This window comes from Siniperca chuatsi, linkage group LG9, assembly GCF_020085105.1.
Source record: "Siniperca chuatsi isolate FFG_IHB_CAS linkage group LG9, ASM2008510v1, whole genome shotgun sequence".
Taxonomy (NCBI): Eukaryota; Metazoa; Chordata; class Actinopteri; order Centrarchiformes; family Sinipercidae; genus Siniperca; species Siniperca chuatsi.
Window position 1 is genome coordinate 18,563,855 of NC_058050.1, and position 24,676 is coordinate 18,588,530.

Here is a 24,676-nt window from a genome sequence, read left to right on the forward strand (position 1 = left end):
ATACAAACCTAAAGAAAACTGGTAAGAATCTTTGTAGCATTTCTTCGTATTGGACAAGCTGTGATTATTCTTTCATGTCAACTAATGTCATGCAGGTGTGGATTATATTCAGAATGAAAAGTACTGTGTTCTAGTTGAACTCCATCATTTCAGTAAATCTGTAATTGGAAAATGAGAAGTATAATAAAATAAATGAAGTTGTGAAGTGACATCATATGTGTTAACTTGTTATGTAGGGATTTTTCCTTTTAAACAGGGATTAAGGAGGATGCAACGAAAGAGTTTCCCCTGAGGAAACAATCAAGTATTTCTGATTCTGAAAGTAAATTAAAACAATAAGTATATAGTGTATACTATTTGAATTTTTAAATGCATTTTATGTGAAAATTTTGAATAAGTACTAGCAGATTCAGTTAGTGGCAAATGATTCATTGCTATGTTAATAAAATTAGTACAGTTGTTCTAACACTTGGAGACATTTCTAACCATACCATGCAGTATTTCTGTATCCCTCTTCTTCTCCCAAATCTTTTCTCCTCTTAATCCAACCTCACCACACACAGACTCTCACTTTTCTCTCTTTCCCTCCAAATTCATCATTTCATTTCTCAAGTTGATGTTGTTGACATCTGACCCAGAATGTTTTACTGTCTAGTGGTGGGTGGGAGGTTTACTGTGGAAGCAGACAGTTAGAAGCGATTGGCTGATGGGGGGAGAACAGGGGAGGGACTAATGTGATTGAAGGTCAGACAGGCCTCTCAGTCAATGGCACAGAACTAAAGTGTTGCATGGTTATACATGGTTATATGTAGATGAGGTGTCTGTGTCCTGGATGTGTGTGTCTGTGTGTGTTCTCTCCATGTGATTAAGAAATTAATAATTTCTTGTAAAGGCTTTGGATTAAATGAATATGGTATTTATGAAAACCAGTATAGTGCATGTGTGTGTGTGTGTGTTGCAGGGCAAAATACACATCTCTTCAAGAGTGTCTTAATTTGTTGTCTGATACATATTCAAGATGGCCAAATGAATTGATAGCTCCAAGCAGCAGATAATGTATGCATGTGTCTATATCTCAGTTTTGCTTGTTAGCTCATGTGTGAGGTCATGTTCTCTTGTGAGAAAAGTCCTTTTTATGTAGTAGGCCTCATATTTTTAAAGGAGTAACGTAAAGCTGAGCGCTGACTTACGAATGTAAATGTAGTACAAAGTATTGAGATCAAGAAGTATGAGATCTGTTAAGTCGTTGAGTTAAAGAGCGAATATGCTGCTAAGCTGTTATTGTTGTACATAAGGTCATGCATGTTCTGATTGGTTTCAGGGGGGTAATGTTTAATAGATTACAGATTATATGCACATATGATGATCCTGTTATACTGCATTAAATGACACAAAGCAACACATAGCTAAGCATATTGTATACATTAAGCTGCCATGATGTATGAGGGGGCGTGTGTGTGCTTATATTTGCTTATCTTAAGTAGACATACTGTATATCCAGATCAGACTGTCCCATTAAAGTGTATTAAAAATCCAATAAACTATAACTGACATGATGAAGTACTGCATACTTTTCAAAACAGATTAAGAACATTTGTTGAAAGTTGTAGTACCAACAAATTTTTATTTAGATGAGTTTGAACCATGTTCACTATTTCCCTCTCGCTCTCTCTTTCACACTTTCTCTTACTCCATGTGTACTGTAACATGCTTAGCCATGTGTTGACTTGTGTTATGGATAATAGGGTTTTAATGCAGTTTAATAGGATAATCTAATCTATAATCTGTTAAACCTTATAGCCTGTGGCAGCCAATCAAAATGTATATCATGCCAAAGAGATTAAGATAAGTACGAATTCTGAACCCATATGTGTAGGGTATGGATAGAAGGGTTACTTGCAATGTATGTGGGGGGTTTTTTCATCTCAAAAAATCTTATAACTATATTTCTCCCATTGATAACCAAACAGCATTGATGTTCAGTGGGGGATTTTTTCTCCAGTATTTTTTTGTGATAAGAATCAACGTAAGTGAGGATATTTCCACTCAGAGAAAGTAAATTATTTTGCAATTTCTCAAATCTATAATAGCTTATTGGGAGAAAGAACAGTGATTAGAGAATAAAATAATTATGATATAATGATAAAACTGGATATAAAGTCAGTTTTCATTTAAATTTCCAGTCTGATATTAAGTGGAGGTTATGACAAAAACAAGTAATTTTTTATTAGTAATATCACTGAAATTTAAATAGAATTTTGTTATTAATTCCTGCTGGGAATATTAGTAATTTTACAAACATCCTGGGTAATATTCAGTCAGCTTGACTGTATTTATGTATGTGTCTGCATGTGCTACTGAAAGAATCAGAGCCAGAATGTACCAACCAATAGAAACAAGCATGAAAATGTGTGGTCATGTTGTGCCGATTGTATGTCTCATTCATGGTTTAAGACCCTTTCACCGTTTCAACAGTGGCTTTAACTAAAGCTCCCAATCACCTGAATCAATTGGTTCTGTCACGCTTCTTCAAAGCAACCACTTCAAAGCCCTCATCTCTTTTCTCCTCCCACTCTTCCCATCCTTTTATCCAGAGGCGGAGCAGGGACACAGAGCCATTGGAAATTATATATGTAAACAGTATAATGATATATAGAGGTCTGGTACAGTATATGCTAGAGTGATTTTAAGTACTGCAGCTTATACTGTAGGCATTATTGGAAAAAACATTATATTAGTGATGATGAATGAATGAAAAGTTAAATATTTTTTGCCAAACCTGTAGATCAATATAAAATTGCATCACACAAGGTAGACATTCTTTCGAGTTTACATTTGAAAAGGTTTGTTTTTAGCTTCCTGTATGACTGAATTCAGGTCTTTTATAAGTACACATCTAGAAAATAAAAAGTTGAAGATGTCACTTTTTCCTCCTTGTTTAAGAAATTTTGTGAATCTGAAATGGATTAGTTCACATAACCAACATAAACCATAGCTACCAGTTTTACATCCTTGTCACTAGGATAAATTTGTTCTAGGCAGGGGACATTCCCCTGCCCTTGCCCTCTCCTCGAATTCTGGGTTGGGACTGGGTTTTTTTTTTTTGTTGTTGTTGTTTTTTTCATTTATTTATGTTCTTTTGGATTCTTTGTTTGCTTTTTACTTTTTCGCTTATTGACTTTAAGAGCCCAAAGTGGTAACATTGGCATAGCAAAACATACATACAAACGGGCATTGACCTGAATTCATCATGTAGACAGGCATTGAAACGATCAAAACACACACTCTCACACTCTCTCTCCCTCTCTCTCTCTCACACACCCACAGACAGCAAACAAGTATTTGGCAGAGAGTTGGAGTGATGATTATTTGATATGTGTAAGGCATTTGTCAGACATGCTGATGGTGTTATTCTTGGACAAAGACAAATGCAGCTTAGACATACACACAGCTGTTTCCTCTCTCTCTCTCTCTAATAGCTTTTAGGAAAAGTGTCCTGTTCTCCACCCTTGTTTATAACTACTCCGACATCAAACTACACCATAAGGTGATATGGAAAAAAGGGGTTTGGTGAAGGGTTTGTAATATGAACACACACAGGTCGAAGCAGAGTGCAAACTTGAAATTTTATTTCAAGAGATACAGCTTTTCATTTTTCTGTTAATAACAGTAACAATAACACATTACCAATATCCACATTATATTTTCTCCTTTAGTTGTCTCCCTTTGACATCAGGGTCAGAGGTCAGGGTCAGCTACAGAACAGCACCTCTTAAACCGGTACACGTTCAGTGTCTTGCTTGCTCAAGGACACTTCTGCAGGGCACAAACTGTACTCCCTACTTACTAGACCATCTTTAATTAAAACATTTCACACATTGAAATTATTAGCTTGTCATAATATCTCTGCTTCACCATTTGGCTTGCTATTTGGGTTTTAAAGGCTGTCATTCTAACAATTATTGCAGGTTTAAAGCACAATATTAAAAGCAAAAATAGTGAGTCGAACATTATTAGATTTACAAATTTCTCCCTGCAAAATACTCCTGTGGTGATGAGTTTTTTGTAGTAATCTTGACGTGCCTGATACACTGACACATTTCAGTCCTGCACCACTATGACCCCCCTCTCCACTGCACACATACCAAAACCAGAGGAAGCAGCTGTGTAGTGTGTATCAGTGCAGATAGAGAATGGAGAGCAAGCTAACATTTCCTGATGAAACGGCCACTTTCTCTGTCTTTGGCCAACAATAACACCATTGGCACACCTAATACAAAAGGGACTAAGAAGCAGGCCAAAGGGGCAAATTACTGGGCAGGTTATTGAGTTTATCTGGAGATCTATGTAAGACTGTGGCCTTGAGTAAACACCTGAGACTTTTCCAAAGCATCGCCCGGTTCAAAACATAATTAACACAGGAATCACAAGAGGTATTTAATAGCAGACAATACACAAGCTTTTACTATCTTGGCAGCATTATGTGCATGGAATCACAGGAATGTTATTTTGGAAGGAACCAATTTAGCTCCTAGGCCAATTTAATGCAGGTCTCTATAAAGACACCACTTGGCCAATATTATTCTGGGACAGCACTGTGACGTAGAAAGTGATGCTGCTGGTGTAGTGGGTGTAGGAATACATTCACTCCTGGGATGCAGATGATGCAGGCAAGGGTTAGACCTTGGCAGAGGGATTGGTATAATTTAGCCCAAACAAGCTGACATCAGCTGCCCTGGGAATTTTCTGTCACCGTAAATCAGGCTAAAAAGATGAAAAATGCAACCCAGATTATACAAAAAAAAAAAAAAACTGCAGCAAATCAACCATGTTATTAATGTTGCTAAGCAGAGACACTCTTTCATTATGAATCAATGATAGCTGATGATAACATGTCTCTGCATAGAGCTTGACCTCCAGGTCCTCCAGTATAGCTCTTCAGTGGCCAACAGTAGATAGGTAGCTCCATTTCTGTGAAGGGAGACATTGCTAAAACAGAGCCTACATTCTAAGTAAAATAAATTGATTGAGTTAATAAATGATAAAGAACATTTATTGAACTAGGCTATTACTGAGTATTGGACCAATGTGAAATATGTCTTTGATTAATTGCATACTGAGGCAAACAAACATCATATCCTGAATGCATTCTTGTATTGTGTGTGTTAGCCTTTAGATCTGATCACGTGTGATTGATGGATTTTTTTAATAGTGTTTTTAGACGTGGCTGGCTCCAGAAATCATTTGTGCAACTTAATGCCAGCGATGATGAGCTTTGGAAACTCTTTCACTCCGGACAATTATACTGTCATCATCTTTAATCTATCTGGCCTATGCACACATTTAAATACACAGTTTTACACACACACACACACACACACACACACACACACACACACACTCTCTCTCTCTCTCTCTCTCTCTCTCTCTCTCTCTCTCTCTCTCTCTCTCTCTCTCTCATACACACACACCATCTTGACTCTCTGAATGACCACATGCATCTTTCTGTCTGTCTCTGCGCAGCTAATGATAATGATGGTTGTATGGTGTGTTTGTGTGTGCCTGTGTGTACTTGAGCTTGTGCCCCTGCAACCCCTGTATTTTTGTGTGCCTGCATGATATGATATGTCTTAACACATAGCTTAAGCAGATACTCAACCATTTCCAGACCTACAGCCAAATGACAGTTAGATCATTAAGCTCTAGCAGTGAGTGTTGCTCTAATATAGCATGAAGCCGGTAGATCGTCCCCTCTTGCTGTCTGTGACCTTCACATTCCTGGAATGCGTGTTTATAAGATGGGTATTTTTAATACTTGTCAGTGACTGTCATGAGCTGGGTTCTGCCAAAGCCTTGGAGCATTTAGGCAATGACAACAAGAGACTCCAAAAGGTAATGAAATAATAATACTTTAGAGAAGCTGCTGTGATGGTGGGGGAGCGTTGTCGCTTGGGCTGGCCAATGTGGTTAAAACCACATCCATATTGATCAATTTATCCTCATGGATGAGACTAGGAATGTGTTTAAAGAGTATTCTAATAATAGCTGAAACCTGAATAAATGTAGGTTAATCATCATTAAACTGACTTTTAAAAAAACATTCAGGTAATTGTAAAAAATAAAAAATAAAATTGGTATATGTAAATATCATGTGGTCCAAAGCCAGGGCAGCAAAAGTGGAGTCACCTCTGCCTGGACATTGGAGCAGTTTGGAGGCCACTACCAGAGGACTACCTGAAAGTGTTTTGCTGTGAAGTTTAATCAATGACATTTTTAAGTCAGTTCTAAAATTAACTGTAGTTGGGGAAGGGAGGTCTACATACTGTAGGAGTGATGTGATCCTATTTTCTTGAACTGCAAGATCATCTACAAGTCTTGGTATAAAGTAGTTGAATTTTGGATCAGGGGAGAGAGAACTCTGGCTCAAACAGTCCAAATGGGATGAGATAAAAGCATGGATAACTCTAACCAAGTCAGTAAAGTTTAAAGTAAAATACACATCTTTTTGTCAAATTCAGCAAATATCTCCTCACGGTCCGCTAGCTGTCTGTTCACTGAAAAAGAAAAAACAGGTGTTTGTACACAGCCCTGGTTCTGTAAATGGGAAATAAACAAAGTGGCTCGGACAAAGCTACGCAACACTATTCCAGCCGTTCCAGCCATGATTTGTGTGTCAGGTAACTTTAAATGACTTGCCCATGGACATTCAGCTTACTTTCTAGTTTGCCAAGATATGCTGTTGTTGTGATGTTAGCTATAGTAGCAGGAGAGTTGTGAGTATCGCTGTCTGGAGCTAGTTTGCTGCCTCTGGGAAACCGTCTCGTCCTCTCTGGCTGTTAGCTTTGCAGCAGCAACTGTAGCGACACAACCTAGCTAACGTTAGTTATATTACTTGCTGTGTCGTTGTTTGCTTCATATCATCAGAGCGTGTATGTACAGTGTGTTCATTATGATGAGAGCAATGATCCCACCAAATCTCATGAACATCAAGATCAAAGATACTTTATCCCAACCATGCTGTGCGTTTAGGGGCACTATGGAGCCCCCTGGCCATGTCCGAGCCCAATTACTGCAGAACTTTGTGATTTTTGGTGAGTTGCAGAGCGTTCTAAGGCCCTCAAAACTGCGTTGCAAAAGTATAATAACAATAATCTCTAGAAAAACAATAGGTTCCTTGCATGTACGGCCCCTGGCACTTAATTAGTTATCAAGCATGTTTAATCCTTGTTTTTGTGTATATGTCTCTTTCCAGAGGGAGTGTGTGAGATCTGGCTGACCAGTGAGGACACAGGAGCTTATGGTAGAGACATAGGGACAGACCTGCCCACATTGCTGTGGAGATTGGTAGAGGAGATTCCTGAAGGGGCCATGCTGAGGCTGGGTATGACCAACCCACCATATATCCTGGAACACCTAGAGGTATGCAAAGATCACGGTCACACGGTTTTACCCAGAATTACCATCAAAGATGATAATTCATCACTGATAAATAAAGCTAAAATACTTAGGCACTTTTCCTTTTCACCATTTTGTTTTTGTCTCTATTGTCTATTGTGCTATCCCTTTCTGTGAACAAATAATATTGCTTTGCCTAGATTTAATAAACTAAATGCCTTTCTGTTTTGCTTACCAAGCAGTTTAGCTGCAGCGCTCATACACATTCATTAGTGCAGTTCATTCTCTTCTCTCCCTAATGAGTCAATTAAGGACCATTGTGTCCTATTTAGCAACCTCATTTTATCAGTCATTATTGTCTTCCCTAATGGAACAATGGACATTGTTATTCCTTCTCTCTATTTCTCTTTTAACCCCCCCTATTTTGTATGTCTGTCTCTGTCTGACAGACGTGCGTTTTCTATCATTTAAATGAGATGTTTTTAAATAAATAGTTTCTGGAAGTTTTGGGGTATTGCATGTTATCACCATTTTCCACCATCAATGGACAATAGACATATCCGGCCTCTACTTTCAGACAAATCAACTTGGAGAGAGGAGAAAACTGAATGGCAGAAGGGTTCGTTGGAGACAGAGGAGATATTTACTGAAAAATGTCCTTCATTTGTCCAAATTATTTGGATAAATAAAGTAGGAGGACCTAGGAAACATTAACATGTTTCTGTTTTGTGGTCTGTCTCATCTGTCACAATTCCATTGTTGTCAAAATCAATAAAATCCAGACAGCAGGATGCAACTAGGGTTTTCTCCATGCGGTTACACTATGTGTGTCACTATGAATGCTGTGAAATGTGTTTTTGTGTGTCTGAGAAAGAGAATATAGTGTTTTAGGTACACCTATTGGTACACCATGGTGTAACCTGTAAAATGACCTGATTTTCCAGGAAGTCAAAGATTTTAGCATACCTACAAGGTATACCAGGGACATTACAGACTAAAATATTAAACTGATGCAGGCTTAAACAAATCAGCTATTATGTTTGATTCCACAATGCTTAAAACAAAATAGGAATTACAGTAGGATGAGTAGATTGTGGCGATAAAAATACGCCAGCAGGGTACCCATTTCTGACCTTTTTAAAGTTTTTTATTTGGGGGTGTCCAAAGTGAGCTTAAAGGGTAACTACACCCTTACATTCTGCTAAAAACCCTCTCTCCTAGCAGCCATGAGAAGCTACTGTCAGACTCTCCCTTTATGTGGTGTATCACCAGACTCCCCATCCAACCTGATGGAGCTTGAGAGGTCCTACAAAGAAGAATGGGAGAAACTGCCCAAAAATAGATGTACCAAGCTTGTAGCATCATACTCAAAAAGACTTGAGGCTGTAATTGGTGCCAAAGGTGCTTCAACAAAGTATTGAGCAAAGGCTGTAAATACTTACATGTGATTTTTTGTTTTGTTTTTTATTTTTAATTATTTTGCAAAGATTTCAAACAAACTTCTTTCACGTTGTCATTATGGGGTATTGTTTGTATCGCTAAAATCAGATGTATCTTGTCTAATACGGATCTTGAACTATTAATTCACACTTTCATTTTTTCCCGTCTAGGTTATTGTAATTCCCTCTACACATGCCTTAGTCAAGATGCTCTAAATAGTTTAGAGTTGGTCCAAAACTCAGCTGCCAGGCTACTAAGTAGAACTAGCCATCGGTCCCACATTACCCCTGTTCTTGCATCCCTCTATTGGCTTCCTGTAAAATTCAGAATAAACTACAAGATTTTGTTGTTTAACCTTGCCCCCAAGTAACATATCTGATCTCCTCGTTCCTCATTCCACTTCTCGACCACTCAGATCCCCAAATCTCGGCCTTTTATCCATCCCCACTCCAACCTCAAAACAAAAGGTGATCATACCTTTGCTGTTTTAGCCCCAACCCTCTGGAATAATCTTCCACAAACTACTAGATTTGCTCAATCTTTGGACCACTTTAAGTGGTTTCTAAAAACCCATCTTTATAGGCAAGCCTTTTTATAGATCTCCATCCCTGTCATATGTTTTGGGTTGTTTCAGTTATGTTTTGTATTGTAATATATTTTTATGTATTTATTCATTTATATTTCCCATGTGTATATGTGTGAAGCACTTTGTAAATGTGTGTTTTAAAAAGTGCTATACAAATAAAGCTTTACTTACTTACAAACTGGAGCTACAGTTAGGCAGTGTTCTGCTTTTTATAATTGGTAACTGAGGAAATTGGTTACAACTTTAGCTTTGTTTTTCAGTAATAATCCAACTTTGAGGCTGTATAGCCCAATACTTAACTGTTGCCACATTCTTCCACAGTAGGGCTGTGGTTTTGTACATTTGAGGTGGCAACTTAAGATGAATAAATGGAGGAGGATAATTACAAGAAAAGAGTGAAACTGAATAGGGAGATTTTGGGTTAAAGTGATGAAGACATAAGTAAGGTATTTGCTTCCTCTAATTGTATTTAATGTTTCTGGTTCATATGTCAACACTCATTTTAAACCATTTATTACTATAGTTTCGCTTGTCTTTTAGCACCCCTGAGGAAACTCATTTGGAAAGAGTATAAGAGAGAAATAATAATAGAGAAAAGGAGGACACTGAGGGCTGAAATAGTGTGATGGTAACCTAGAAAACTAAAATGAAACAAAACTTTTTAGTAAAAAAAAAAAGCCAGGGAAGTTAACAACAGATATACTTTTGAATCAAACAATCAAGGAAGATTGGAGATCATAGATGAATGAAATGAGGGCAGAAATGAAAAAAATGGGGATGAAGGCCCGGGGATAGAGATGAGGGGTAAAAAGGAGAGGGAAAGTGCTGTGGGAAGCAGCAGTGGAGGTTGTAATTAACCAGGGGTTAATGGAGGTGGCTAATTGTCCCCCACATGTATAGGTAGGCTTTCTGCTTGGCTACATTACAATTAAAAAACCACCCTCCTAATGATAGGGAATAACAATTAACTGATAATTAGAAATATACTAGGACGACACAGTAGCTTGATCTGTGTGTCTGTGTGTGTGTGTGTGTGTTAAGATTCATTTCATATGCTATTGGCCCTTTCATTGTTAACGTCCATGCATTGGATTGAATTATATCTTTTTTGCTTTAATTCCTCAGTCAATTAACCTACATAAGGAAAGATAAGAGTGTTCTTCTTTAACTTATCATTGTCTTTTGTTTCTCCTGTCCCCCATTTACCCTTTATCCTCTCCCCTGCCAGCCCCTCATCACACCACTCCCCCCCATTTCCCTTTTCTCTATCTAGTCCTACTTATAAACTTCCCATTTATTGTCAATGATTGTGAGCCCAGCACATAATAGAGAAACTTGCCAGAAAAAAAATATTATTTTAAAATTCTTTGAAAGTTTCCTTCTCATTCTTCCTTGAGTTTAAGTTCTCTTGTTTCTTCCTCTTTGATTTAGCTTTTTCTCCCTCTGATCACCTTTCTCCTTCTAGGTGTTTCTTCTGTAATTCCCCATATTCTTCTTGTCACTGTTTTTAATTTTTTCATCTTCTCCCACCTTTAAACTCTTGTTTTTCTCGTCCTAATTACTCTTCCTTCGCCTCTTATTCTTCTGTCTGTTTTTTCCAATTCCTCTCATGATGGTGGTAATCACAGCAATAAGAATGGTGTGATGACGATGAAGGCCAAATCTCCGAAGTAGATTCATCCTTCATCTTAAGTAAAGGCCAAGTTATAACCTGCTGTCTTCTTTTGAAGAACACCAGTGCTTATATAACAGCATCATACCTAATGGCTGTGATTGAAGCTGAAAAGGCCAAGTAACCTCTCCACTTCCCCCTAAAAGAACACCCCATCTCACACATACTCACTCAGCTCAGCACACAAAAGAACACACAATTTCTGCCTATGTACGGCCTGTTTTTTCTGACAGATGTAGACAGCCTTATAGCACCATTTGCTGATTGGAGCAGTTAAAGGCCCAATCACCTCTCATGGGCCACTTGTCTCTGACATTTTAGTTGATTGCATCGTGCTGTCAGTGGACATTTTTACTTGAGTAGTTGCAAGTGAAAATATCTCTAACAATGCTACTTCTTTGTTTTTCACTTTGCTGTCATTTCTTCTCTTCAGACATTCTATTTTTAAACTCAGCATTTTTTATCTGTCTATCTGTCCATCTATTTGTCTGTGTGTCCATCCGTCTGTCAATAAATGGCTAAGCGGCTGTCAAAAGTGCAGTAGGACATATAATCATATAAGGTGTGTGTGTGCATGCAGATGCATGTGCGAGCCTGAGTGTGTGATTGAATCTAACATGCTAGCAGACTCAGTAAATGAGGTGTGAAAGTAGCCTCCTCGTACGTATCAGTCAGGTTGAGATGAATGGAATAGCAGTTGTCCATTAAACATCCTCCACAGAGCTCATCTCAGTTTGACTAGAGATACATCAGATATGCCGTTCACACACACTCCACAGTTAGCTCTGTGAAACAGTGGTGTGACACTATAGTGTTGCAAGCAAAGAGAGACTTAACATTTTGCTCAGCTTTTTTCACTCAAATTCAATTCCAAAATCTTCTAAATACAGTCAAACAAAATTGTACAACTATCCTTGGTTCTCGCTAGTTGGTTTTTATTGACTGCAAAAAAAATTTTAAGCAAACTTAAAATGTCATTTTGCAAAAACATAAAATGTGAATTAGTGTCTCCTGTGACTAAATAGATTTCCCCAATGTCTTAAAAATGCATCCATTAAAAATAATATTAATAATAAGAAGAAAATAACAAGTCAAGTTTATTTTGTCAGATGTTGTTTTTAACCATGTGGAATCTTAAACATGCATAAAAGTGTTTTCTTACTGTGTTACAAGGGACTTCACAGAATCTGTAATTATTTTTACATTTTCTATGGTTGTTTGTTTTTAACTTTTTTTATTTCATATTTACATTTACTTTCCAGAGACAGTGAGAGATTTGTGACCTTTCCCAGTTTGATTGAGCCGCACTGGGCCTTGGGAAGGTTGACAAAATACCAAATAGCCGTAACAAAGCGAAAACTCCATCCTCTGCATCGGCTGATATTTCTCGTACCCAGGACACAAGCATTCACACACATGAAAACACACACACATATTCGCACACATCTCTCACCTTCACGCTCAGATGTGCACACAAGCACAGCTGTATGGGCACACACTCAGACACACCCTCTCAGACCATTTTCATTTTAATGAAGCCTTTAGGAGCCTCTTCACATTAGAGACCTAATGTAGCATTGTATGAGGGACCTGACACCAAATGAGTGCTCACAGTAAAGCTATTCTGATGTGCCTCTAAATTATGAGTCCTGACTTACTGCAGGGAATTATGTTTTCTGAATTATTGGGCGAGTTCTGAAAGATGGAGATTTAAATGCCGGCTGCTCATTTAAAACTGATCTTGAGAGTATCTGAAGCCTTTTGTTGAGGCTTTAGATAGTCTTTAGACTTTTTTTCCCCCAAGGAGTGAAAATAATTAAGACAACAAAAGTGGTTGTGAGTAAACTGAATTATTTGCAATTTGTTAATGTATTCCACAACTGCAGCAAACATTTATCCATATAGTGCCGTCATGCATTTTGGTTTTGGTGTATTTTTGGTTGGCTTGTTTCATTATTTAAATTGTTGAAAACAAACTTTGACGCAGTCATTATAATGAGGAAACAATATGGAAAATTCCAAAATGCTTAATATTATATCTGTGTCATTTTTTTCCAGCTCACAACAGTCAGATGATACACACAGCATAATACAGTGTGACATTCAAATGCTACACATGCACTTAATTGCCCTTTTACTGTGCAATACATAGATTTTATCTGCATTTTGTGAGGTGCTGCAGGCTCTGTATACCCTCCAGAGAAAATCAAGTGCAGCCTGAAGTGTTTGAAATGTTTAATACCATTGGGAGCTCAGTTTCTCTATCTGCTGCTGAATATGGTTCCCACCGACTGTGTTCTTGTGTGTGTCAGTGCACAAACATGGGGACCTGACTTATTATCCTGGGAATGGCTTTTAGAATCATTTTCTCTACAGACTCCCCTGGGTGAACCCTGTTAATACTGTTATGTGTGGGTTTGTGTATATGTCTGTGAGTGTGTGTGTGTGTGTGTGAATGCAGTTAGGTGCAACTTATTCTGGGTTTGCTTCAGAATGTTCACTTGAACCAGACTGTAACCCTTTCTGTCTGTGTGTTGGCACACTGGGGAATCCAGATGTTTTTGTGTGTGTTGCTATAAGGCAATCACCAGTGTGTTCTTGTTCCTTACTATATACGAATATGATGAAGTATGCGCTATATACTAATATTGACAGTGTACTGCTTTACCAGTTACTGTAAGATTGTATTTTTCTTTTAGCCAATAGGAATTGAAGCATGCCATGAGGCTACAAATGCAAAATGTTTGAAGACATCGCAAATAGCAAGTAAAACATGTGTTCCCCAACAATTATTATTTTAACTTTTTTTTCTTGCTGTGATTAGCTCTTCCACATCAAGGTTGTCGTTGCATTCTGAGACAGAAAGTGTTTTAAGTAGGCATAATTTTGTTATGTTTCCGGTGTGTGTACCACACACTCAAACTACACAGAATAAGACACAGTTCTTCTGTCTTTTTGCCAGTACTGTGTATTGTCAGCAGGTTTTGTTCTGAACAATCAGTGAGAAATTTAATCAACTCCTTTCATATTTTGAATTTTGATGTTTTGTACAAATCTTAAAATATTTCTATTATTTCTTAAATTCCACATTCTGCATTCTCCTCTCTCTGGTGCCAAATTCACTGCTTTGATTCTCAAGTGCTGTCAAGCCATAGATATATTACTATACTACCAGTTATTTCCTCAGTGTCTGAACAAACAGCGTTATAACCCTTATACTGCCAAATATAGTAATTACAATTGCTGTGAAAAATACAGAAATGAATGTGGAAATTTTCATTAATTAATGCGTTTTAAGATGTTTAAGCTATTTATTTCTAAATATACAGGCAATTGGACACTTCTGACACTTGGAATCTACAGAGATGTTTTAACATCAGAATTTAGAGCGCCAAGCTCACAGTGAGCACACATTTTAGGGCTACCACCTTTTATCTGCTGTCTCTCTGTTTTCCATAAATGTTCTTTTCAGTCGAATGTGATTTGAGGGAGTAGATATTAGATCCTTTGAGCTAAGCCAGTTAAGATAGATCCTTTCTGGTTTATGTGTTTATCTGAGCTGATCAACCAAAGATGAAGATGAATTGTTGAATTCTGCTTTGAGCTGGATAGTTCATCCACCCAGGAGCAAAGGCATTAAAGCTGCACTTTAATTTTTGCCACTGATCACTGCTGAGTGATATCTTCCTCATCACAGCATAATTTTCACTTCAGACTCACTAAACTGTCAGCAGCAGTCAAACACTGAAAAGGCCTCAACTCGACAGGGATTGGGAACAAGAGAGATTCATATCAGTGTACTGTATAATCACTGGAGGATGGGAAACCCTCTTTCAGACAGACGCATACACATGATAAATGGCTTGTGTGAATGGAAAGTCCTCCCCTTATAGATTAATCCCCAGTTGCCATCAGCAGTGTCCTGCTACTCAAACTAGCATGTCATTCACCCTTGCAACACACAGTCATGAATGCATGCACCCACATACAATCTGTGGGCTCTGTTGCGGTCTTTGGGGCGTTATCATCATCAGTGAACCTAATGAGACCGAGCAGCATATTACTATACATAATACTATACACTGGACCAGGATATATACTAAAAGGCAAGGCAGGGCAAAGCAATCGTATTTATATAGCACATTTCATTACAAGTAAAGTCAATGTGCTTAGTGCAACAAGTAACAAGTGCAGACACAGACATACTATCAGACACGCATATGCAGTAACAAATCATAATGCTGAGAAAATCGAAAAGTTTCACAATTGTGTCGGTGAGCAGGTCAGACAGAGACTGCTCAGTTCAAAAGGACTTGAGTGTATGGCCTTATCTCAATGTACCTGTTGTGACCTGCACATGACAGTTATCATCAGTCAGACCTTACTGGTAGCTAATACACATGTATAACAGGAATGGTGCACCATATTACCAAACCAGGTCTATTCTATGTACCAGTGCAGACTTCAATACCTGAAGCACTCACTTAAGGGCTTACAGCACAAAGTACTATCTCGCTCATGTAGCACAATAGATATTTAGTGATAGTGTATTTTTTGTTTGTTTTTAGTGTCTGGAAATTATCTGATAAACTGCTGACTTGGGAAGCTTTCATGTATACTTTGGATATGGTTCTTCATTTTTGTTACCTCCCTGTATTGCAGTTCTGTGGTTGTGGACTCTTCACACCAGAATCTTAAAGTATACTCAAAGCATCTACACTGAGGAAAGTAGAGCAGAATTATCAGAGGAGTAACTTGTAAGAACTTAGAAGTAACACATTGGCACATAACCAATCATCTACTATTCTTTTGCCTTTTGAAAGCATTTAAAACACAAATAAATGCATTTTTCTTTTACATGTTTTTCTTTCACTCTCTCCCTCACACATACACACACATGCAGCAAGCTGATTTCTGTCACCAATCAAGCTCCATTTTCCAACCAAATTAATTCTTTCTAATTTGGAGCTTCCAGTGGTCAACCCCCTGTGGTGCACTGCAACTGAGCTGTGCACACACACACATATGCTTTGTGTATGAAGTAGGGAACATTCTACAATAGATCTTAATTGAGAAGACGGACTGCAATCAGCATATTCTTGTAGGAAATCATTAAATCATTTCTTCCACCCCTCTCTTTTTCTCTTTCTCCTTCTTGTGGTGATTAGCATGGTAATGATAGCATCCTGATTGTGTCTATCAGAAAAATCTGACATCTGCTGTCTCTCCAGTTCTTTTACTAAGGAAATTAAAGTAAGAATTAAAGAAAAACAAAAAACCTTTCAACACTCCCAATTAATGTGGTGTATTTAAAAAAAACAGAATGTCACTCTTGCAATTGTTCATAGAAGGGTAGGAGCTGAGACAGAAAAGACATGATTCAAAGTCCTGTGTTGCTACTGGAAAATCCAGTTTGACTCCCTTTTTAGTTCCTTAAACTGAAATTATAGATCTTCATTATCTGTGTATGATGATCTTGATAGAAAAAAAATATATATATAATTGTGTCCTTATTTCTCAATATGATACAATTTGACATTTAACAGGAATTTAGCCTTGTGTGCTCTCAGAAGTATGCTCTTGATTCGAGCTGCAGTGGGTCCTTAAGTAAAATCAAGTCAAGAATCTTGTAGTGTGGACAAACACATCCTTTGGTGTGAGAACCTTCATATGTAAACACATGGAAGTGGAAGAAATATAGCTTTTTAATGTGTCTTTATTTCACAATGTGTGTTTTCACTGTATCACTTCATCTCAAACACTTAAGTAAAGATTATTTTTTTCGATTTTTATTTTATTTTTTTTACAACAGAGCACCTTAAGAGAGTAGAGCAACTTAAAACTTACTATTTGTATCCTGTATTATAGACATTTCAGGCATTATGGCCAGCATGTACTATACCCGAAGTATTTCTATAACTCGTTTAGTGAAAACTGAAAGGTACCGAGTGGCCAGAAATCCTTAGTGAGATAATTATAGACTTAATGTATTTTTCTTTTCCTCCTCACTGTTGATCTGAGATGTGGACCTGGATGCTTCAGTAAAAGCTCTTGACTTTTCAGACATAAAAAAACCCTACTGATGCAGCCTTGACTCTTTTGACTTTGGATCTAGTGGATACACACTGAATTCTCTGAGCTGCTTTTCCTTTATTTTCCAAATATAAAAAAAGAGAAAGAGGTAGTCTATTGTAGAACGTCTGGAGCGAAAAGAGTGCAGAAAGAGGCAGGAATGTTAATGGAACCTTAATTTATTAAATGCTAGCAGCTATCATTCATCAGAGCCGTCCGTGAGATTTTGCTTCTTCTTTTAGTATGTTTGTATTTAATAAACCTTATCGTCATATAAATATACTTACTTGCAAACTCATTTTATAAAAATACGAGTTGTATATATATATATTATGTATGTATGTATGTTACGTATGTATGTATGTTACGTATGTATGTATATACGTATATATATATGCGTGTATATATATGTGTGTGTGTGTGTGTATATATGTATATATATATTTATATGTATATATGTATATGTGTATATATATGTGTGTGTATGTATATATGTGTATGTATATATGTGTATATATATATGTGTATGTATGTATATATGTATATATATGTGTATGTGTGTATATATGTATATATATGTGTGTATATGTGTGTATATATGTATATATATATATGTGTGTATATGTATATGTGTATATGTATATATGTATATGTATATATGTATATGTACAGTTGTATGCAAAAGTTTAGGAACCCCTGACAATTTTCATGATGTTCATTTATAAATATTTGGGTGTTTGGATCAGCAATTACATTTTGATCTATCAAATAACTGAAGGACACAGTAATATTTCAGTAGTGAAATGAGATTTATTGGATTAACAGAAAATGTGCAATATGCATCAAAACGAAATTAGACAGGTGCATAAATTTGGGCACCCCAACAGAAAAATCACATCAATATTTAGTAGTGCCTCCTTTAGCAGAAATAACAGCCTCTAGACGCTTCCTATAGCCTGTAATGAGTGTCTGGATTCTGGATGAATGTATTTTGGACCATTCCTCCTTACAAAACATCTCCAGTTCAGTTAGGTTTGATAGTTGCCGAGCATGGACAGCCCGCTTCAAATCACCCCACAGATGTTCAATGATATTCAGGTCTGGGGACTGGGATGGCCATTCCAGAACATTGTACTTGTTCCTCTGCTTAAAGGCCAGAGTAGATTTCGAGCAGTGTTTTGGGTCGTTGTCTTGTTGAAATATCCAGCCCCGGCGTAACTTCAACTTTGTGACTGATTCCTCAACATTATTCTCAAGAATCTGCTGATATTGAGTGGAATCCATGCGACCCTCAACTTTAACCAGATTCCCAGTACCGGCACTGGCCACACAACCCCACAGCATGATGGAACCTCCACCAAATTTTACTGTGGGTAGCAAGTGTTTTTCTTGGAACGTTGTGTTCTTTTGCCGCCATGCATAACGCCCCTTGTTATGACCAAATAACTCAATCTTTGTTTCATCAGTCCACAGCACCTTATTCCAAAATGAAGCTGGCTTGTCCAAATGTGTGTTTGCATACCTCAAGCGACTCCGTTTGTGGCGTGTGTGCAGAAAAGGCTTCTTTCGCATCACTCTCCCATACAGCTTCTCCTTGTTCAAAGTGCGCTGAATTGTTGAACGATGCACAGTGACACCATCTGCAGCAAGTTGATGTTGTAGGTCTTTGGAGGTGGTCTGTGGGCTGTTTTTGACCGTTCTCACCATCCTTCGCCTTTGCCTCTCCAATATTTTATGTGGCCTGCCACTTCTGGCCTTAACAAGAACTGTGCCTGTGGTCCTCCATTTCCTCACTATGTTCCTCACAGTGGACACTGACAGCTTATATTTCTGCGATAACTTTTGTAGCCTCCCCCTAAACCATAATGTAGAACAATCTTTTTTTCAGGTCATTTGAGAGTTGTTTTGAGGCCCCCATGTTGCCACTCTTCAGAGGAGAGTCAAAGAGAACAACAACTTTCAATTGGCCACCTTAAATACCTTTTCTCATGATTGGATGCACCTGTCTATGAAGTTCAAGGCTTAATGAGCTCACCAAACCAATTGTGTGTTCCAATTAATCAGTGCTAAGTAGTTACAGGTATTCAAATCAACAAAATGACATGGGTGCCCAAATTTATGCACCTGTCTAATTTCGTTTTGATGCATATTGCACATTTTCTGTTAATCCAATAAATCTCATTTCACTACTGGAATATTACTGTGTCCTTCAGTTATTTGATAGATCAAATGAAATTGCTGATCCAAACACCCAAATATTTATAAATGAAAATGAAAATGGAAATTGTCAGGGGTTCCTAAACTTTTGCATACAACTGTATCTGTGTGTGTGTATATGTTAAGAAATCAGGAAGGGGGCAAACACTTTTGCACACCACTGTATGTGTGTATGTGTATATATGCATTAATTATACATGCATTTATTTATCAAACGTGGTGCTAGAAGGTTTGAATATGTTAATTCAGTTTTCTGTGCACTTTATGATGTAGGTTGTTAGTAGAAAGTAGATTCCTTAAAACATATGTGTTTTTAGATTCACAATTGGCCATCACTGTGTTAAAAACTAGTTGACCACCCCCCATTTGATTTGTGTATAAATGTAAACTTAACAACAGGAAAGTGCCCTTTTCTCCATCTGTTATCGCTCATTTTGAGCAAAGCAGTTCAGAAATTTTAGTGATTTCACCCATGTTGTATTTCCTCTCCATACATATAAAATAAAATCTAACCCTTAATTTCTATTTTTTCTTGGCTCCCCATCTCTTTTTTCTCTCCTCTGTGTCTCATTAGGAGATGGCTAAGATATTGAATCATCCACGTGTCTATGCCTTCCTTCATGTTCCTGTGCAGTCGGCCTCAGACAGCGTCCTGATGGACATGAAGAGAGAGTATTGCATCGATGACTTCAAAAGAGTGGTGGACTTCCTCAATGAGAGGTAAGACAGGATATGGAGTCCTAATGGACTTATGATTGAGTCTGCAATGATGAGTCTGTTGCATGTTAGTGTCCTGATGACACCAATTTAACTGTTACTGTTATTCTTCACTCTTTTCTTTCATTTAACATACTTTTGTGAATTACAAATTACTAGGCTGTGAGTATCTACAGTGCATCCGGAAAGTATTCACAGTGCTTCACTTTTTCCACATTTTGTTGTTACAGCCTTATTCCAAAATGGATTAAATTCATTATTTTCCTCAAAATTCTACAAACAACACCCCATAATGACAACGTTAAAGAAATTAGTTTGAAATGTTTGCAAATGTATTAAAAATCACATGTGAACACACATACTTGTACTCTTACCTTTCTCACTTGACGCAGAATAAAATAAAACACTTGCTACTGCACATGTGCTAGGGATGCCACGGTCAGGAAATTTTCTCTATGACCTGCACGAATGCGTGCATGCGCAAGTTGTGGTCGGTTTTGAAGGTCATGTAACCTATATAAACTCAATAATATCTCACTGGAAACAAATCTAAAATGTTTATAAAATATATCATATACACCAAAACACCATATACACTAAAATATATACATCAAAATACTAAGTGAAGTTTAGAAAGAATGAAGAAGTCAGTATCAGTCCTTCCTCCTGTCCTCCTTTCCTTCTCCCTCTGCTACTGATGTGATTCACCTGCAGGTAAGTTACCGCTGGTAGAGGGAGGAAGGGCTGGTTTGTATCAGCCAGCAGTTACATATTTATGCTTGTTGAACAGGTGTATTGGCCTTTTATTCGCTAAGGTTTTATTGCACTTACAGTAACGAGCGTAGTTGTCCTCAACTCCAGTAATCTTTGAGTTATCTTCACTTCACTGTCTCCACCGCAGCTCTGCATGCGCGTGTGTGTGTATGTGGAGGAGCTTGGCTCTGACACAGAGAGCAGGGCAGAGGCTGCGGCATGATAATAAGTACTACGGTCTTAGTGTCAGGGCCCATTTAATACCGGGTTTTGGTATCCATCTCTTAATTAAATTATTTTTCGTTTTCATTGTGTTTCAAGCAGTCTTTTGCGATGTGTTTATCGCGCATGTTCATATCGCGCATGTTCATATCGCGATGACGATGAAAATATAATTTATTGGTCAGCACTAGTCAACTATAACTGACCACATGATCAAATGTTAGACTGACTTTATGAATAGTTTCATCATGTTGAGACTATTAAGCGGCAGTCAGCCAAACATCTAACTAAATAGTATTAGGCAATACCATGGATGTTGTAGGTTGTAATTAGCGTGGCATTAAGCCATAACTTTATAGGCAAATGAATACACGTAATTTGTGTTTTGAATGATTTCACTTACTTACTTGTTCCAAGCAAATTAAGCCATATTCAAAACATCCATTCTGAGGAAAAGTTGCAGTGCATGTAGGTCAGGCTCATCTAATAGGCTAGACTATGAAAACGGGGCTAAGCAAGCTTTCATTTCCTGCAGGCATTGTGGATGCAGCACAAGCTGGCCAAGTTTAACAGGCTGGCTTTGTAATGTTTCTTTGCAAATGCATGACAAATAAAGAAACAGAAGAGTGGGTGTTTCAGGGGGCTGTCAGTACTCATGACAGCTCATAGGTGTTTATTTTTAATCTCTCCCTTTGTCTCTCTGTGGCTCTGAGACTCGTATGGGTGAGACTACATATAGGTGAATGTTTTATTTAAGTTATGCATGGATGTTTTGGGTTATGCAAACTGTATCTGTTATTTCAATGCTTAAGTTTCTTATGCTGCCACTGTCATCTGGGATGTCACTCTGACATCTTGGAAACATCGAATGTGGAACCAAGTAGTAATCATGATGAACGATATTAATGTCATTAGCTAGACTTTTTTTAATTTTAAATGTACTGCTTCAGATAATGTTTATCTCAGCAGAGATATTAGAAAGTATAATTATTCTTGTTGTCAGGTGGATGTCATGTTACCAAGTGCGACTTTTTTTTACAAACTATGACAACAAGCTTTCCTTTTAGCTGCACAAAAATGCAAGTTTTTGAATGAGTACAGTGATATGTTCTTTTCTAAATCTCTCACTTTTGCTGCAGTCCTTCCCTCTTTGCCAGTTCTCATTCATCAGGACATTACTTTACAAGGTTAAACATGTCCAACATCGGTTTAATAGACAAGTTCAAGGAGAGCTAACTGCAGGACTGTTAGAATGTTTGAGCCTTGATTCCTGACACATGTTCATGTTCAAGCTATGCTTTTCCAAAATATACACACTGGCACACCATCAGTGTGTATACCCCCAATACACCCCCCCAAATAATGCATGTATTTGACCTCTGACATAGCGTAAAAGATAAGAAATGATGCAAACTTAATCTTTACTGTATGAAAGATAATCTGTCATGGAATTTCAGTATGATTAATTATGGCAATGCAGGTCAGGGTTGGTGAATAGATATAGAATTGATGCTACGATAGTACGCTATGAAGGGATTTGTATTAAAATGAGTTTGGGTTGCATTTCTGCCTTAAATCTCTAGGTATTATTGTGTGATTTAGAAGAAAGTTTATGTATGCAATGGAATATTAAAACATATTATTGCTGTTGCCTCTTATTTTTAAATATGCCTTTTTCCTGGAAATAAATGACACCATACATGTTTTAAGATTAGTACAGTATGAAGTATTTCTACTTAATTTGATTATATATGTCAGAGTTTTACAGAAACAGTGAGGGAGACAGAGTATGTACTTGTTTTAGAAACAAAGTCAAATCGCAGGATGGACATTGATATCCAGATAATCATGTGAGTGTACCTTATTCAGCCCATTGAATAGTTAGCTGTCCAATGTGCGCTTTTCTCTGTTCCCATGTTAAAATCTATAGATATAAAGATATTAATATCTATATATTCATAACATAGTGTGCTCTAAGCGGATGAGATGTACTGTAGCAATCAATAGATTTCATGTAACTACTTCTTGCAGGTCAACAGCCAAGCCATAGGCTTAAATATAAAATATAAATCTGGGTGAACAAGACTTTTATTCAGGTCACCGTATAGCTATCAACATTTAATGCTTTGTGTATTTAACTATATGGACAGAGTTCATTGAACCACTCACCACATGCAGCCTGAAGTGCTGGAAGAAAACGTTTGTGTGTGTGTGGTATTTCTACATCAGTCACTGTGTGAGTCATTATCTTTTGATCACTCTGACGCCAAGTGGCTGAAAAATGAAGCCAATGTGGAAGTGCCAAAACTCCAGTTCTTTGAATGGCCACTTGAGGCTGGCTCCGAAAGCGAGTCAATCTCCATAAGCCCCCATTTTAAAATGCCTAACTTCACAGCAGAAATAAACATGCGTAATGCTTTTCGTTTGTCATTTGTTAGTCTACAGTGTGTGTCAACCCCTCATTTGGATGATGGCTTAAAAGTGCCACTCATTAACATATAATTGTTAATTAATGTTACATATGGCATTTTAAAGAGTTTTATAATTCTATTTTTCTCTTTGGATTTTATGTAGAGTGGTTTCTTGTTTCTCACTGACCTCTGTTTTTAGTATCCTGACACTTGTTTTTCTCTCTGCCCACCTGTCATCTTTTTACTAGTCTATTTTTCATTTTCAGGTCTTTATCTTTTTTGTGTGCAAGTTTGGGTCCATAACTTGAAATTGGAATCTTGCCTGTCTGTCTTCCTCTCAGCATTAAAAGCTTCAGATTGGGCGCAGTGTGTGGCTATTTCTAACACTAGAGTTGAAGGCTTTGCCATTTCTTTAAATCTTCCCTTTTAAGTTCCCTTGGAAAGGAGCCTTGAGTTGAGGAGTGATACCGCTGTGTTTGCCTTAGCACTGACTCAGATGCTTATCTTTGTGTGTGTACGCTGCATTGCTTTTTAGGCAATTGTTTAGCCTGGAGTAGAGGTCTCTATCCCCGTCTTGAGTTGTTTTTTTAGTGTTCAATAGAAATTCAAACAGCAGCTCTGATCCGGCCAAAATCTTAATACATTGCAAATGGTCATGGGAGACACAAAAAAACCATGCACAGAGACACACACACAAGCTCGCCACACGCAGGGTATCACATCATAAGATCTTGTTTACATAAACTGTCTAGCTACCCTTTTGTGAGAGTCTTTGTATATGTGTGTGTGTGGTTACTCAGTTTTTGGCTTCTGTTACTTAAACACACTCATTCAAACACACACGGGTGATGTTGGTTGTGTGAAATCAATACCAGTACACATCCAGTGGTCTGACCCATTTGGCTGCAGCAGTAATAGCTGGGGTGCAGTTCAGGGTCTGGGAGAAAGGCCAGGGCTTTGGACAAGCCAAAAAACACACCCACTGTGTGTGTCTGAGTGTTTCTGTGTTGTGTGTGTGTGTGTGTGTGTGTGTGTGTGTGTGTGTGTGTGTGTGAGAGAGAGAGAGAGAGAGAGAGAGTAAAAACGTACAAGTGTGTGTATCTGTGAAACATAAACAGTCTTTTCTTTTGCTGAGGGAAGTCTTTTTAAAGCACCTAATCCTGAGCTATGGGTCTTTCAGAAACTTTTCAG

The 24,676-nt window shown here is 37.7% G+C and overlaps 1 protein-coding gene across 4 annotated transcripts in view; it reads left to right on the forward strand.

The window, feature by feature from the left end:
• Positions 1-24,676, forward strand: part of cdkal1 (CDK5 regulatory subunit associated protein 1-like 1) — a 256,133-nt gene that overhangs the window by 130,356 nt on the left and 101,101 nt on the right. For all 4 annotated transcript variants that reach the window (XM_044208561.1, XM_044208562.1, XM_044208560.1 and 1 more), the window contains exons 9-10: positions 7,253-7,419; positions 19,957-20,102. In XM_044208561.1, coding sequence (XP_044064496.1) covers positions 7,253-7,419; positions 19,957-20,102 — 313 coding nt within the window. The remainder of the gene's footprint in view (positions 1-7,252; positions 7,420-19,956; positions 20,103-24,676) is intronic.